This window comes from Eptatretus burgeri, chromosome 8, assembly GCF_056783735.1.
Source record: "Eptatretus burgeri isolate ZD-2024b chromosome 8, Ebu_testis_v1, whole genome shotgun sequence".
NCBI classification, from domain to species: Eukaryota; Metazoa; Chordata; class Myxini; order Myxiniformes; family Myxinidae; genus Eptatretus; species Eptatretus burgeri.
Window position 1 is genome coordinate 36,344,481 of NC_140968.1, and position 18,434 is coordinate 36,362,914.

At 40.8% G+C, this 18,434-nt stretch overlaps 1 protein-coding gene across 1 annotated transcript in view; it reads right to left on the reverse strand.

The window, feature by feature from the left end:
• The window catches only part of LOC147021522 (uncharacterized), a 100,675-nt gene extending 89,069 nt beyond the window's left edge, over window positions 1-11,606 (reverse strand). Inside the window, exons 1-3 of the mRNA XM_085891536.1 lie at window positions 11,441-11,606; window positions 2,001-2,089; window positions 1,131-1,229 (exon numbers count right to left, since the gene is read on the reverse strand). Of these exons, the coding sequence (XP_085747662.1) occupies window positions 1,131-1,229; window positions 2,001-2,074 (173 nt within the window). The 5' untranslated portion in view covers window positions 2,075-2,089; window positions 11,441-11,606. The remainder of the gene's footprint in view (window positions 1-1,130; window positions 1,230-2,000; window positions 2,090-11,440) is intronic.
• Window positions 11,607-18,434: the final 6,828 nt, after the last annotated feature.

An 18,434-nucleotide genomic window follows, 5' to 3' on the forward strand; every position in this document is an offset into this window, starting at 1 on the left:
CTCAGAAGGATGACAGAAAGTCAACCCCACCTCATAGTAATTCAACAGTTGAGCTGGATTTGAACTCAGGATCCTTGGATCAAAAGCCCCCCCCCTCCAACCCGAACCATTAAGCCAATATCAGGCATACGGACAGACTGACGATGCACCATCCCATAAGCTCCCTGGAACTCATTCCAAGTGAGCTAAAAATTAACGATATTTTACAATACTAATGGATGGAGATTTCAATCTTTGGTATGACCACTTCTTTTTCTTCGTTCATGTGCAGCCAAGAAAAATAAGTGGTCACACCAAATATTGAAATTTGGCTGAGGGCACGGTAGCATCATTGGCTGAGGGCATGCTGCGCCGCTGATTCCATGCCCTCTGCTGGTTGGGGCAGGAATTTATAATTAGTTCAGGGTGCTGGTGATAACTTGACTACTCTTCGCAAAGGACACCATGAGATCTTTAGCGTCTACCAACTAATGCTGCCAGACAAGACACCCGTTTAACGTCCATCTGAGGGAGGGCACACACACCAATTAATCGCCCTGTCTGTGAAACACTGGGATGACAGTTTATCGCTGGGTCTGGATTCAAACCCCGACTTGACAGCTTAGAGGCAAGTGTGCGTAAGTGTGACCAATTTTTTGTGCAAAACAGCAGATAACCGTTTTGGAATGTTCAGCTTTTACATGCGTGTAGCAATGTGGGATAATTTTCGTGGGTCTCCCCATGCCCTCCACCCCCTGCCCTCTGCCTCCTCCACCCCCCCCCCCCCCGCCAAGCAATAGTAGGATTTCCACCTGATAAATGAGCTCTAACAAGCCTCGAAGACTGAAAATTTCTAATATACCCACTGGATGTTTTGCACAACTAATCTGACATGAGGAAAGCTTAGATAATTGGATAAATTATTGCACTTGTGCAACTTTCAGTTTTCATTCTACATTAAACAAAAAAAATTGACCCAAAATTACATTTCTCGAGAAAATCATGTTTTGATTTTCATTTTTATATATGTGAAATTAACATTCTGGCACATAATATGACAAATCATTGAATAAGATTTTAATTGAAGAAAATGTTAAATCAAATAGCAGTTGTATCGTACATGTGTTTCAACAAGAAGATAAAAAAACAACCTCGGCAAACAAGTTTGTTGTGTCATACTCTTCTCAAATGTAATGGTTGTCACCATTCCAAGCAGACGAGTCGTGCTGTCATAAAGTTTTGCTCGGTACCTATACAAAGGGGGGAAAAAATGAGACAAACCAACATGGAAGTTTGAGTAAACTTTCCTTAGCTGGATTATGGAGATTGGCCTGTTCCAGATATGAGAGTTTCTGGCATATTACAAACACTGAATAAATATTAACTACTTAACTCATTAAAAAGTTGACGTGTAATATTGTGGTTCACCCAATAAGAAAGACTGAAGTTGTCTGGTGTAGGATTTGCGTGTAAAGCAGTCCGAGATCTGCTTTTTCATTTTCTTTTTTTTTTGGCAAATCAAACCTAAACTACTTTGCTCTTCCACATGTTATCACAATAGACCAGTCCTGTTTGAATATTTCTCCCCTTTAATTGTGCCCATAAAACTGCAAAGCACATCCTACCGAGGTCTTGAGCCTCGTCTTCGCATATTTAACATCACACACTCAATTTTCCAGATTTGTATTCCACCAATATGTATCAGCTCACACTATACCTCAGTTCATTCAAAATTTCACAACTGGTAGCCAAAGTGATGGATTACAGAAATCTGAAGTCTGGATAAGCAAGGTTCAATTGTATCAACATAACTTCTTATCGGTGGCTTGTCCCAATCAGTCATGAACAAGAAAAGATTAGAAAGTGAAAGAAGGAAATAAGAAAATACAGAAAGAGAGAAAGGGAGTCACTTATGCTGTAAGCTATTCACTCAATTGTGTTATAAAGTATATTAATTTTTTTGTGAATGCAAATAATGTGAAAGCATATTGAATTGTAGAATGTGAAGAAATTCAGCTTACTCCTGTGATGGTACTGAATCAGGCACAGAAGCATTTTGCGGAGGCCACAGAGAATCACGTTTGGAAGAGGCCATGGCAGACAGACAGTTCTGCAGTTTACAGCAAAATACAGGAGTTTGTCAAATTCTTCATCAACAATACACTTTAATCGCACTTTGCAGCAAGAACTCGTCCAGTACATGGGTTCATGCATTCTCCCAACAGTTACAAGGTTATATATGAATACCGTATACACTAGTGTGCAAAAGTCTTAGATGCTTAGCATTTTTTTACTCTGATGATAATGAAACAAAAACTTAATGTTTACTTCAAATACAGTACACCTTTATGAAAAAGGAAATCTTCTTCATTTCACCAAATCTAAACACAATATACCTTGATATGAACTAATTGTGAGGATGTCCACCCTTTTCCTTCAAAACCATTCAAAATATTCTCGGGACACTTTCAAATAATTTTGTTATAAATTCTTGCCGAATGGTGTTCCACGCTTCTTGCAAAAATCATCCAAGTTGCTGGGATTCTTTTTTTACTTTTTCTTTGTCTTTATATTCCAATACTGCTTCAGTGATTGAGATCTGGGCTTTGAGGATGGCATTGCATACATTGAAGGACTCCAGCTTCCTCTTTATTTTGCACATAAGTTTTAATTATTCTGAGTGTTTTGGATAATTATCATGCTGCAATAAGTCTAGTAGCACTGTCGATTGCATCTGGTAGATTAAAATTTGTTTGTACCAAGCAGCAGTCAATGTACCATCAATTTTCAGCAATTTTCCAACATCACTTGAGGATATGCATCCCAAAACTTGAATTTAACTTCCTCCATGCTTAATTGTTGGCTTCAAGCAAGGCTCTTTATAAGTTTCAGTTTTTATCATTTCACATACTTTCTTCAATTCAATCCAAATAACTGAAATATTGACTTATCTGTCCAAATCACCTTTGACCATTGTTCCATAGTCCAATTTTGGTGTTCTTGTGTAGACGTATATTAACTTTTTAGTCTTATTCCCCTTTCTTAGCAGAGGTTTTCTTACTGCAACACATTCTTTAAGTCTTGATTTCAAAAGTGACCTTCATACTATTGATGAATAGATGACAACACCTGAGACTTCTGCCAGTTCTGTTGCCAATTCAACAAGCTTGTCTACATTCTATTCCTTAAGATTATCTTCAAGCAATATTCCTGGTGTTGGCATAATGGTTAGGGTGGTGGGCTTGGGATCCCAGGATCCTGAGTTCAAATCCCACTTGGCTGTTGAATTAATACCAGGTGGGGTTGACTCTGCCTGTTATCCTTCTGAGTTCAGTAAAATGAATGCCAGCTTGCTGGTATCCTGTGTCAGAGTGGTGACCTGTCCATGATTGTGCCCAATAGCTGAGACTGCTTAAGTGGTACCAATTAAGTGGTACCACACAGAGTATGGTCCCACTGGGTGGAATGGATCTTCAAGTAATGCACATCCTTCTTAAATAGCTTTTTGGGTCTTCCAGTCCTAGGTTTGCCAACTACAGATGATGTTTCTTTGTACTTGTTGATTGTGCTTTGGATACCACACCTTGAAAATCGAGTAATGTGAGCTATTTCACTCGATGTTTTTTTCTTTCCTTCTTCAAAGGCTGGTGTTGGCTTAACGGTTAAGGTGGCTCAGTTAAGATCTTCAGGACTTGAGGTCAAGCCCCTGCTGTGCCATTTAATTAACACGGGGTGGGTTGATTCAGTCTGACATCCTTCCGAGGTCAGCAAAATGAGGACCACACCTGTGGGAAATACGACATTTGATTATCCTGCGTCAGAGTGGGGACCCATCCAGGATTGTGCCCCTTAGCCATTGAAATTGCCTCGGCAGCCCTTTGTGCCTCACAGCGTGAAAGGAATGGCTTATTTTCTTTAACTAGAAACACCCACTCTACTCCCTATGGGAGAGGCCAGGGGGATGGGCAGAGGGGCGTCATATGTATGTGCATGTCTGCCATTATCATGCGGATGGCAGTGATTTAATATTCTTCTTCTTCTTAACAGCCACAATAATTCCCACGTGAAGGGTGAAGCTTGGCCGGAGATGAAGCATGGCCTTAGTCTTTCACGAACCGGCTGGCCAGGTCTCACGTTTTCACGAAGGTTAGAGCAAGAATTCGGAATTTGTTCAGGATGCCGGTGATCGCTCACATACTCTGCGAAAGACACAGATGTTTAATGTCCACCAACTTATGCCAGCAGATGGGACGCCCACATTAGCGTCCATTCGCCGGAAGGCACATAATGATGAATCACCCTGCCTGTAACTGTCATGGATGGCAGTTTTATAACTGGGTCGAGATTCGACCCCAGGGTGGAAAACTTTGAGGCAAGTGGCCATTACGAATGGGGTTATGCGTCAAATAAATGTCACAATTGGGCCGTATAGGTGTCAGGAGCAATATCACATGTCACACTTAAAGTCATGGCTGGGAGAAATGACATATGAGGCCCCAAGATATAAGTTATAAACAATCCGTGTACAGTCCACAAAATCTTCTGACTAAGGGGGGAGTTAAGTTGCTACAACCTCTGTTGTGTAAACCTTAGCCCCTCTAGCAAGTTTGGTTGAGTTTGGATAAGTAACAACTGAATGTATCATGGTCAAACAGATAGACACCAAATTGCATGTTTTTGTATGATTTATTTTACTTCTTTCTGCAAAAACACAATTCCATGGAAATCTTCACCTGAGATTTTAGCTATTTTATTTGAAGCAAACAGTAAATCCTGACAGATCTGTATTCTGCATGACAGAGAGTGGGCTTTTGGATTTTCAATACCATACAGGACGTGGACACATCCAAAACCAGTCTGTTCCCACCCTGTCTGATTTCACAGAGATGACATTTCTGAACTACAATTAACTGTCAATTGCTTATCTCGATTATACCGCCTCTCACGTAATACAGGACAACTTCACGTTAACAGGTCCTTGACTACAGTAAATGCTCTAACCCGCACGAACACACAGACCACGCTAATTTAACATGTTAACTAATTTGTACCCCATCCAACGTAACAATATACTGTATATCATGGGATCATAAAATATTGTTACATTCATGGGGGTGGGTAACAGACAGAAGTTAGGCTTTAGTATGGTTTGTGTGCTTTGTAGGGTTTCAAATCATTTATTGCATTAATCTATGTTTCGAGTGAAGTTGTCCGATGCATAGCCCACTTGGGGGATGGACTTGGTTGAAATTAGAGCTCAGGGTAGGGATGTCTCGTCTGGTGTTCCTCCCCATTTGAAACTGGACCAGGGCCAGGCCGTGTCTACGATGTAACATTGGCCCCAAGGGAAATGGCGGATACACGTGTGTTTAATGTAGCCAGTCCACTGCACCAGGGCCAGCGATTGGCTCCCCAGCAGGCTGGGGCACCCGCCTTGTGATTGGTGAAGCGGTGGTGCTCTGTAAACCCAATCCATATCGGCCTCGAGTGTGCATTCACTTTGGCACCCCTAGTAGACATGCCCATGACATGCGTGATTGGCTGCTGCCACTCACTAAGGCCGTCGTGGTTGAACAGCGCCCACGGAGTGGGCAGGTCATGGCCTCGAATAAGTATGGAGTCATCGGGGGCCAAGAAAAGTGACAGAGCTGGGTGGAATCTTGCTCGCTTTGCCTGGCTCTCTCCTTGCTCTTCGCCTGGCCTGTTCTTCACCCCCTTCTTTGATCTGTGTCCTCTCTTGAGCCTGGACGTTGATCTCTATTGAGGTGTACTTTTCCTCGGTCATGGTTCACACCCACCCATCTGTCTGCTCACCTTGCCTGCAACACGCCGGTCACTTCAAGCTACATGCCAGCACCCATTTGTGTAACAGCCCTGTGGGATCTACTTCTGAAAGGCCTGGTCCACTGTGAGTGATTGTGAGTTGTGATTGTGGTGCCATAGGATATATTTTCTGCATTGTTAAGTGTGTATATATTTTTTATTGATTGTCAAAGTCTATCTTTCGTGTCGGATTCTCCATTTGTGTCAGCTTCTTTCATTGAATTATTCTTATTCATTAAGAGCAAGCGTCCACTCGTTCTGCCGTGCTGGATAACCCCTGGGGGATGTAAATTGGATTAAATAGTTGGATTAAGAACCGGCATCGTGCCAGACCATGTTCGGAGTCATGACGTGGCGTGAACCGCTCGGCATTCGCCTCATTAGTTCGGCGATCCAAGAGGCGACCGCTTCGGCATTTTACAGTTCCACACTCGACTGGCCGACGGTCATGACGGGACGGGAAACACAACAGCACATTTATGATAAGCAATGAAGCAAAACAATCTGCACAATGTGTGTCATGCAGAAGGTGTATATATTTTCAGGTGGCCAAAAAAAAAGCATGAAATTCTGCTTGACAAGCTCATTTTAAAATGTGCATGAACACATTTTGCCTGTTGGTCCGTTGTGTCCCTGTCTCCACTTCAATCTTTCAAATGAACTTCCCATCATTAACTTATGCGCTCACTCATGTATTTCTATGATCTTCCATTCTGGACACATTCCAAGCAAAAAGTACTCATGGAACCTGTTACAAGATTATTCAGTCTGAGGTATGTTTCATTTCCTTGTTTGTGAAAAGCAGTAACATCATCTTGAGCGACGACCTCCCATTTCCAAACTCCGATTGAGTGCATTGACCTGCTGCATTTTCCTTTGATGGCAATCTGTTAAATGTGACTGGCCAATGGAAATACGATCAATGTTAACGACTAGTACCAATTTTTTTGGGCAATTTTAAAAACACAGGTTTCAGAGAAACCATTGGCATGGTAGCTTCTGTGAAATAAAATTGTTTTTCATTAATTACAATAATCAACGTGGGCCATGGACAGTGTGACCGCTCCTTGGCTTTTTTCACAAGATCTTGGCTAATCGTTGTTCACCTTGGCGTCTTGGTTTTCTATAGGTTTTCTATTAATTATCATTGCTTTTCCGAAACCTTCTGAATTCTTGGCTTTTTTCATTGGCTCACATTGGCATTTATGAAAATGAGGAGTGGTCACACTGGTCATGGACATTGCCAAATCAACCGACATGAATCAAAGCTTACATACAATTTTGTGTCTGTTTCTCTCTGCTAATGATTAAAAATCAAGAATAAAGCCACTGAAGACCCACCAATCACAAATTGTGGCCCAGTCAGGCAAGCAACCGCAACCCTCACCCTCCTCCACCAAAAGTGGCCCAAAAGGACAGCTGAAATTTTTCCCAACAAAATGTAAAGAACTTCCCCTCAGAAATGACAAACGATGAACTATAATAGAATGATGAGCAATAAAGATGCTCCTTTCTAAATCACCCAAGAATGATGTCGTTATAGAATTACAATAATCAGCATGGGTAATGCATTTCTTATTCTTTGCCCAGAAAAGTCCAAAATTAAATGCAGTCATTGCTCCCATATGGGTATTTTCTGAAAAAATGTTTTTTAATTCATTTTGTAAACATAATCGCAAGTCATCAAATGGGCGATGCATCAATGTGTGTTCCGTCCCACGGATGGACATTAAACTGGGCGTCCCGTCTGCTGACATGAGTTGGTGGACGTTAAAGATTCCACGGTGTCCTTCACAAAGAGAAGGCAAGTTATCGTCGGTAAGCTGAACAAATTAAAAAGTCCTGTTCTGACTTGCTGTGTTGGAGTGATGACCCGAACAAGATTATAACCCTATTGATGGAAACTGCTTCGGCAGAACCGACGGTGTGTACAACGCATGATTCATGATGTGATCCATCAAACTATACTTGTTAAGGCTTACCCACCTAGAAGCTGTCCGAAACTTGTGGCAGCCTTCGTGGCATTGTCCTGAACTCTAACTGGCTCATCTGAAACACTGGATATTGTAAATAGGTACCATGATTTGTGGTTACGTTTTTGAGTTGTGAGAGTTAACCTGTTTACAAGTATTAACGAATCTTCTGCCAACAAGCTTTTCAGAAAAGAAAAAAAAAACACACCCTGCAAATGAGTTCCGGAAAGTTCGTTCGAACAAATGTGTTCGGCAAAGCAAATTTGAATGTGAAATCAAAAAAAGTTGGATTTTTTTTTTATCACTCCACAATGTCTATAATTCTGAATATCTCATTTAAGAGCTCTTTGGTATGGACAGAGTACATGGAGGTCTAGAAATATCGAGACACCCAATTTCCAGTTATTGGTTTGCGGGCGCCAGCAGTGACCACTATTTTCGTTGTGTCTGTGTGTCTGTTGGGTCGCCGAAATAGATGACTTATTGTCAGTAATTCTGTCTGTTTGTTTGGATGTTTGTTCGTTTGTCACCAGCATAACTGGTAGTAAACGTGGGTGGATTTTGACCAAACTCGGGTGGTAGGTACATCTTATGACCTCGTGCTTTGGAAATTGTGATGGTTGCTAGGGACGCTTTGGTTCCCTAGCAACAACCGAAAAACCTTCAAAATCGGTACCGTTCACGCGAAATCAATTCCGAAAGCCATTATCCCACGTAGGGTTATGAAATTTGGCACGAATGATCTACAGGTGATGCTCTATCAAATATATTCCGGTTTTTGTGATATATGGAATACTTTACCCGCAGCGCCCCCTACAATTAGAGTATGCGCGAAAATTGAAGGCCCCCTAGCGACCAAGTGAGTGCATCGATACGAATGAAACTTTGCAGGTTCATGGTACTCAATGAGTACTCCAAGTTTGCCTCAGGACATATTGACCGATTTCGCTTAGGCCAGGGGTCAAAGGTCAATTAGTGCAAAAATCGATAATATGCGAGAGCTGGAGGTGCCTTCGCACCAAATGCTACTCCTCCTAGGGTTATGGCTGGATGGTCATGAAAATTCACAATAATCGTCTGGAATACATTGTGCATAAACGATCGAGCCGGATTTTCGATTTAGATCTTTGTTCACCCACAGCACCCCTTCGAACTTTGGGGATTTCCGATTTCAAACCGCATTTTCGGTACTTTTCATTCAAATGGATACTGAGTAGTTATCAATAGATGGAACTGGATGAGATTTGATATGCATAATCTCAAGGTGATTCCCTATCCGCTATATGACATCCATTTTGTTCTATATCTTATAGCGAACGCAGTGAGCTTCATACTTAACGCGTGCACGTGAGAGAATAGGAAACAACAACAACAAAATACCCCTGGCTATTTGGAATCCGTGTCGTTGGATATGACCTTTTGCTTCCGGTTGTTTTTAAACGCTGTGCGGTGTATAAACACGATTGGGTTTTATTTCTATCTTGTGAATAATATTTAACGCGTGCACATGAGCAAATAGGAAACAACAAAAACAACACAATACCATGGCAATTGTGAATCCGTGTCGTTGGCTATGACCATTTTGCTTCCGTTTTTTTTTTGTTTCTGGTTTTTTTTGTTTCCGGTTTTTGTCATGGGGAATGATGCATGCCGGGAGATCATGACCAGAAGTGTTTATTTATTTATTCAATTATTTTTTTCTCAAAGTTAATTTTATCCTTCCGAAAGTGATTATTTTCATGACAGGAAGTGTTTATTTTGTATTTAACATTACCGGGAGTGATTTTGAAACTCTTTCCGGAACTTATATTTTCTTTTATTCTTGACCAGAAGTGATTGTTTATTTATTTATTCAATTATTTTTTCCCAAAGTTAATTTTAATAAAGATATCTCCCGCATCATCAAAAAATAATTTTTCATCGTGATTTACATTATTTGATCGCTGATCCCGAATCCAGGCCGAAGTAACCGGAAATTGCGTCAAAATCATCAGCTGTGTGGTGCTTACACGTACCACGGTATAGTTGGCAAGTATACAGTTGTGAACACGTTATAGGTAAAGTCAGAAGCAAATGTAAGAAGAATTCTACGTTCGCTTCTCGGCTTTGCCTATTCCATATTAGTTTCCATGCTCGGCGAACCATCGCCGCCTACCGGCTTGTCTGTCTGTTTGTGACTCTCTCCAGAGCATAGCTCCGTGACGTTTGATGCGATGTTGATGAAACTTGGACACAAGCTAGATATCATGGTCTAGTTGTGTCTTTTTGTATGAGGGGCGTCCCACGCCCCTAGTGGGCGGAGCCACGCCCACTTGAACTTTTTATTTATTTTTTATTTTTTTCTCGATTTTTTTCTCGCAATTTCATTTCTGAGAAGCTGTGCGTAATATCCATAAGTACAACATATAAAAAATCCAATTTGATTTGGTCAATTTTGACGGAAGAGATAGGTTTTTACGGTCGGGCTTCCTCAAAAGCTTTCACTAACTCAGTTTTACCTATCGTGGCATTGTTCAATAATATCCGGGAACCATCGTCGCCTCCCGGCTAGTGGTGCATTTTTGTTGAGCACACGGGTGGTGTATAGACTCAGTCACTGGTTCGCACACCTACGGGAAGTTAAAAAAAATTATATATAAATATATATTTTTTTATTTATATGAATGTATAACCACAAACAATTCAGTAAATTCTGTCCAACGTAACTTTTAGTCGATTTTACTTCATCGAGAAACCTGAGCAATCTTAACAGTTAGGGACTATGATGCTGTTTAAGGACATTCCTAAGCAAACTCCTTAAATATTCCATACTCCATCAGAAACGAATTCCCTTTCAATAATACAACAGCCCGGTAGAACCGAGTTATCTGCAAGTTGTTGATATTTTCGAGGTTATTGAAAGACTGAGATCGAGACACGAGTAACCTTGCTTGCCCATCTCAGGAGTTGTTGGGTTAGGATTGAATAAACACAGACTCCATGATTTTCAAATTTTGCTTCTCAGTTTCAAATGAAATCCAAATTATATTACGTTTACATTTACGATTTTAGGGGGAAAAAAAAATTCGGAAAAGAAAAAAAAAAATTTTTCGGAGAAGGAAAAAAAAAAAATCACCTCACGAGTAAAAGTGAGTGTAACACAAATCATCAAATAAACGTTTATGTACACACAATGTCCGTTTGAGTTGACGTCTTGATTTAAAGAGATTTGTACAATTTGCAAAACTTGATAAACGCTGAACAAAGATTACCTCACAAAATGTCGGCAATGGCTTCCACGAGTGGAGAATTTGGCGGGAAATGCAGTTAACGCGTTTCGGCCGTTACACAGGTGATTCCAAAAAATGAAAAAAAAATCAAACAAAAAACACACACCCGTCACCAGTAATATATATAAATATAAATATATATATAGTGAAATATATTTGCCTAAATATACAGTAACGTCGACAGAAAATGCGTGAGGTAAAAGACCTCAGGCGTGAACTTGAATTCCACCTGACAAAATGAGGTATTTAAAATGAAATACTGCTTCAAACGCGTCAACCCCCCAAAAACATTTTCATAAATCATTGTCTCAGGAAACACGCATTAAAATGTCGACGAAACTGAAGGAATATTCTTCACAAAACCCCGATTAGTTTTAGAGCGCGGGAAGAGCATACCGAAACACGACAGACCACAATCCTCTTCTTCTTCTTCTTCTTCTTCTTCTTTTTCTTCTTCTTCTTCTTCTTCTTCTTCTTCTTCTTCTTCTTCTTCTTCTTCTTCTTCTTCTTCTTCTTCTTCTTCTTCTTCTTCTTCTTCTTCTTCTTCTTCTTCTTCTTCTTCTTCCTCATCTTCTTCTTCTACTTCTTCTTCTTCTTCCTCATCTTCTTCTTCTTCTTCTTCCTCATCTTCTTCTTCTTCTTCTTCATCTTCTTCTTCGACTTATTCTTCTTCTTATTCTTCTTCTTCTTCTACTTCTTCTTCTTCTTCTTCTACTTCTTCTTCTACTTCTTCTTCTTCTTCTTCATCTTCTTCTTCTTCTACTTCTTCTTCTTCTTCTACTTCTTCTTCTTCTTCTTCTACTTCTTCTTCTTCTTCTTCTTCTACTTCTTCTTCTACTTATTCTTCTTCTTCTTCATCTTCTTCTTCTTCTACTTATTCTTCTTCTTCTTCTTCTTCTTCTTCTTCTACTTCTTCTTCTACTTATTCTTCTTCTTCTTCATCTTCTTCTTCTTCTACTTATTCTTCTTCTTCTTCTTCTACTTCTTCTTCTACTTCTTCTTCTTCTTCTTCATCTTCTTCTTCTTCTACTTCTTCTTCTTCTTCGACTTATTCTTCTTCTTCTCTACTTCTTCTTCTTCTTCTTCTACTTCTTCTTCTACTTCTTCTTCTTCAATATCATCGTTTATTCTGGTAAAATTTAATGTAATAAAAAATAAATCAATTTTGGTAATGACGATTTTTTTTTTGAGGTATTAAGTTTGCTAAATGTGGTATTGAGCAGGTCTGGTGGTGTAAGCAGGTCCGATACACCAACAACAGGACGAAGCTGAAGAGTGGAGATGCTCGAGGCGTCCATTTTGTGAACACGGACTGGGTGCCACGATCGTCATGACGAGAGATGTGCTGTAAAGATATGCAAATCACCGACAAAACGATGAACACACGATTCGCTGTTTCTGGCAACATTGAGTGTATGACGTCACTATCGCAGGTCCAAGATGGCGGCTCCCTGAGAAGCATCAGCCTGCTCCAGGGAGGATCAACATTCTGTCGTCCGTTTCTTGGGGGAAATGAGGTTGTGGTGAATCCCAGTGAAATCCATCGCAGAATTAAAATGCAATCTGGTGACTCATGTTTATCATTGCGTCTGGTGTACGCTCCTCCCCGGAGCATGCTTCTCAGGGAGCCGCCATCTTGGAACTGCGATAGTGACGTCATGCGCTCAATTGTGCCAGTTCTAAAACAGGCAAAACATGACTCTTACCCATAGATATAACATACGTCATCTACAACCACAACCATTTTAAGGTTACTTAAAGACTGCCCCTCCTATTATATGTGTGACCAGACAACGAGAGGGGAGGATGATAATCACTTGACCACCCTGGATGACTGAACTCCCACTGATGCAATGTGGTCTACTTCATTTATATAGCAGCATTCTGCAGTTTAAAATTCAGCTGTCATCCTCCCTCTTGTTAGAATGTATGGTTCATGAATTTAATAAATTTGGGATTGAGATTATTTTTGGTGGATTTGGTCGTGAAAGCAAAATCGGAGTTAGCAACACTGTTCAACGGCAACCTGTGTACCATGTGGGTTAAACTTGCACAGTGGAGTGAATGAATGTGGGTAAATGGCCTTCATGCATTCAGAATTGAGGCAAAACGTCAGAGTCATTGGTGTAATCAAATGGAATCTTGAGCAAGAAGGAACTCCAAGAAATAAATAGCAAAGATAATATCAGAAGGAATTACAAATTCCTGCCCGAACCAGCAGAGGGCATTACATCAGTGGCACAGCCACACCTTCAACCTCAGCCAGTGATGCATCCAAACGAAGACAGATAAGGTGATTCATCAATATGTATGCCCTCCATCGGATTGGCATGAAACTCGGTGTCCTGTAAGTGTGTGCCAGTATTAGTTGGTGGAAGTTTATCATTCCAAATGAAGAGGAGATAGTTATTGCCGGCACCATGAACAAATTACAAATTCCTGTTTTAACCAACAGAAGATAGTGGGGCAACTTAGCTAAATATAACATAACAATTGTGCATTTTGTGAGGAAAGCACCAAATTTGGCACACGAGTCGCCTATCATATTATGAACAGATTTGGATATTGGGCCATCTCAAAATTTTTGATGACAGTGGAAAATGGCTGCCACAGCCATCAGCGCCTGAATTTGAGATGGCCCAATATCCAAATCTGTTCATAATATGTTAGGCTACTAGTGTGCCAAATTTGGTGCTTTCCTCACAAAATGCACAATTGTTATGCTGAGTTGCCCCACTGAGACTGCTTCAGCAGGAGGAGGAGATTGGGACCATACTCTGTGCAGTGTTGGTGCTGCTTAAGCAGTCTCCTTGGCTATTGGGCACAATCCTGGACGGGTCGCCACTCCGACACAGTATACCAGCATGCTGGCACTCATTTTGCTGACCTCGAAAGGATGACAGGTAGAGTTAACCCCACCTGGTATTAATTCAACAGCTGAAGAGGATTTGAACTTAGGATCATTGGATCCAAAGCCCAGCACCCTAACCATTGAGCCAACACCAAGCATATGCAGGGAACCCAGGTGCAGATACCATAAACTTATCAACCTAATATGTTTGTCCCCTATCTGCGAAAGTCCTTGTAATTTATGTGACAGTACACTGATGTCTAATATTTTTTTTTGTGATGAATGTGATATTTGTTCATGTCCCGCACTTGATATTTTGAATGTGTAATAGTTTTTTGTTCTGGTCTTGCACCCTCTGCTCTTTCCATGCTTTGTTATGCCCCCTCACCCCACTCCACTCCCCACAGGTATCTGCAAGATGTTTGCGGTCCACCAACAACCCCCTTCTAGTGAAACTCCCAAAATCCAGAATCACTGCTCACCTGCACTCATTTGTTCCACTTTTTTCCCACCTGTGGCATCAACTACCACAACCTCTTCAATATCATTCTTTCCTCCAAGTCTTCAAGACAGCTGTTCACCACCATCTCAGATCATCCCTGATACAAAACCATGATCTTTTATACACCTGTTAACCACCCTCCCCTCTCCCCCCCTCCTTCCATTGTTCTTTTTGACCTGTTGTGTCCTGATCCGTTCAGTGGACTGTCTCTTTCATGAGCCTGAGGTCACTGTAAAAATATATTAATGTATATTCAGGTCGTTTTTGTATAGTTCCACGCACTGTATGATCCATGAGTGTGGGAAAACCTCAAAAGCTTTGTTGTACTTGATGTCAACTGTTAAGAGCCTTTGTTCCCCTCGCCGAAGGAGAGAGTATTGCATCTGGATCCGTTTGTTTGTCTGTTTCTTTTTCTGTTTGTTTGTTTGTCCGCACAGAACTTTAATGTTTTTCTCTGCAACCGCTTATCGGATCGAGACGAAATTTTCACCACAGGAGCGACAACTCAAGTAGAAGTTAAAAAAAATTTTTATTATGACGTCATAGGTCACATTGTTTGGCAGCCATATTGGACTTACCCTAAAACCCATAAGAAAGTCTTCTTCTCCGGAACGGCTGGAGAGATCGATGGGAAGCTTCAGACAAATGTTCACCAAGCCTTGGGGATACCAGGTTATTCACCAATATAATTGGTAAGTCTCATGGTCTGGCAGCCATATTGGTTTGAGCGAGAATCTTGTAAAAATTCATTCTCATGAATCGCTTAATCAATCGACGTGAAACTTCATAATTATGATCTAGTAGAGATAGGGAATTGAGGACTTGGCTGTGCCGGGATGGGTTTGAGGGTAGAGGAGTAGCAACTGAAATGTGAATCCTATCCAGGTTCCTCCTGATGACTTCATTTTTGGTTTTTTTCTTGTTTGAGTTCCTTCTGATTATTCCAATTCAGGTCTGTACCTATTTTGGTCTTCCATTTGATTTGAATTCAATCCATTTTAATCCCATTCTAAATTGAATTGAATAACAATAAATGTCATCGGTTAGGGTCAGATGTCCGATCAAAGCAGAGTTGCATCAAAGCGGGACATCTTGGTACCCAGTCATCACTGCCAGCAGTTACAAAGTGGCAGTTGTAGTTATGTCTCTTATTAATGACGGAACACGCCAGTACACAAACACCGCACAAAACTACACAAAAATCACACAAAAGAAGTCCTGGCGAGGGTCTGCAATCTCTGATTGCTCTTTTTCTTGTTTGTGGTCTTGAAGTTGTGCTTTGCTTTGTGAAGCAATAAATGAAATATTCCTTAGTTCCAATTGGTAGCTCCTTCCATGTCCTGTTTTTTTCTTCTTCTAATTGCAGACATTGCTGTTCTGTTTAATGGATATGCATTTTTGTCTTCTTCTAATTGCAGACATTGCTGTTCTGTTTAATGGATATGCATCTCTTCTGTATTGATTCTTAAAAGCATTTTGTCATTGGCAGGGCGGGTATTAGGTGTGCATAATTTTTAAGGTAGTTGCATTGCTTGAGATGAGTGGACATTTAAGTTGCTGCCCGCTGTAAATCATGACAATTCTATTTATTCTTCCATATGCAGCACAAGGCTGGTTGGTGGCATCATTGGCTGAAGGAGCAGCTGTGCCGCTGATGTAATGCCCTCTGTAGGTTAGGGCAGGAATTTGTAATTTGTTCATGGTGCCGGCGATAGCTCACCTACTTTTGCGAAGGACACTGTGGGATCTTCGATGTCCACCAAGTAATGCCAACAGACGGGATTCCCGTTGAACATCCATCCGAGAGACGGGAAGGCTCACCCATTGTTGGATCACCCTGACTGTGAAACACCAGGATGACAGTTTATAGCTGGTCAGGATTCAAACCCAGGCTGAACAGCTTAGAGGAGAGTGTGCATACACCGAGAATCTCGGTCATCCTGCCAGCTTTTATATATTTACATATATGTTTATATATATATATATATATATGTTTATATATATATATATATATATATATATATATATATATATATGTATATACTTATTGGCTATGCTTACACATTGTAAGCAATAACGAACCGTGCTTCCCCGTTGTCTCAGGTCACTCACCCACAGTTTTTTTCATTTATTTATTTATATTTTCATTTATGGATGCTTTCCAACGGTTCTGTGATTTTTCCCAGTATATCGGCTTCGATGTCCGTCAGCACGCAAAATTTCAGCTTTCTATGTCACCCTGAAAGTACCAAACTTGAATGTCAGTGAGTCAGTCAGTGGTTAGAATGAGCGTTATGTCATATATATATATATATATATATATATATATATATATATATATATATATATATATATATATATATATATGATTGGCCCCTCCCACACTCCTCGAGCCCAAGTTGCTGCATAAAACCCAAGAAAACTGACACAAGGTAAGTGCTAATGCTTGGGAGCCTCATTGGTATGCATTTCTGTATGCGCTATCGCTGATGATTCACCAATAAGTGATGAAACCGGTTCGGGAGCTGAAGGGGTGTATAGCATTGGGATTATCATGTGTGTACTCTGTGTGAACGTCTTTATAGTTGTTCAGGAACTCTGGGAAGAGTTCAAAACAGTGTTTGCACTTTCCTTGTGTAAGTCTTCTTGGGTTGCTTTATGCAGCTACTTGGGCTTGACGAGTGTGGGAGGGGTCAATCATTTATATAATTCGAGCCACATGGGTTTAGTCGATGAGGTGAGAGCTGATTGGCTATTCCCTCTAAGGTAAGAAATGTGGGTGGGTCTATATGTGTATATATATATACATATGAACATATTTATGTATATATTCTTTTATTTTATTCTAATAACCTTTTTGGGGGGGGGGGGGGGTCAGAGATTTTTTTTTAAACTGTATTCCCCTTTGCTTCTTGAATTGTTTTGGTTGTATCTGTTTGGCTTTTTTTCTGAATCATCTCTCCTTTGCCTTTCGAGTCTCCATTTCCATGGTAGTAGTGAATTTATATTAGGAAGGCTGGACCATTTTCTTGGGATCTCTTTGCTGTTACTTATTGTTATTGGTGGCTCTTTACTTACTCTGTTTTGTTAGGCAGCTCATCTTCCAGTTTGTGCAGCTCCTTATCTTCTTCCTTACTGCTTCATCTCTCCTCTTGTCCACTCTCATATCTCTCTCCAATGCCATCCACTGATATTACCTCTGTTGTTGTTCTGTCTGAATGTGTCACCTCTCCTGAGTTGAGCTGAATATTCTCTTCATAGGAGGTTGAACTTGCCTCCCATTCATGTACTACTGCACTCTAATACCAATGTTTGGCTCTTATGCAGACCTTTGGCTTGCACACATACTTTCTGCCATCTAATTATCATTCTACTCCAGTGTCTGTCTGAGATGCCAGAGTTTGGTCTTCTCTCTGAGACACTGCTTCCGAAAGGGCTCGCAACCTCAGCAACTCATCAAGGGCTATACACATTATTCTTCTGTCGGTTGTGTATTCTGTTGAAATCCATTGAGAGACTCCCCTCGTTGAAGGTCTGCTTCGTGGGATTTTCCTTCCAAGTATCCATCAAATCCATCTTGTTGATCATAATCTCCTTTCACCAGTGTCAGAAGTTAGAGCAGAACTCTCCTGGGGCCCCAAGGTATTCCATTCTTTTTATTGGGTCACTTTTTTTGTATGCATTGTCAAGGCTCGTATGAGAGCTAACACCCAATGCACAAGAGGGGCAGGAGACAAGAGGGGTGGGAGAGGGAAGGACAAAACAGTGGGGAACAGAGACATTAGATCTGTGGAAGGGAAAGGGATGGGGGTGGGGACATGGGGTATACAAGATGTACACCACAGGGACTTTCAGGACCTTACACGATGGGGAACATTCAGGAAAGAAAGCAGGGAATTTGAAGGTGGGTTTGGAGTGGATTAACGGGGTAGAAAAGATCGTGGTTTTTGATAGGGGAAGATAAGAGGTGGTGGTGAACAGTTGTATTGAAGGCCTGGAGGGAAGAATGGGATTGAAGCGAGTGAGAGAGTTTATTC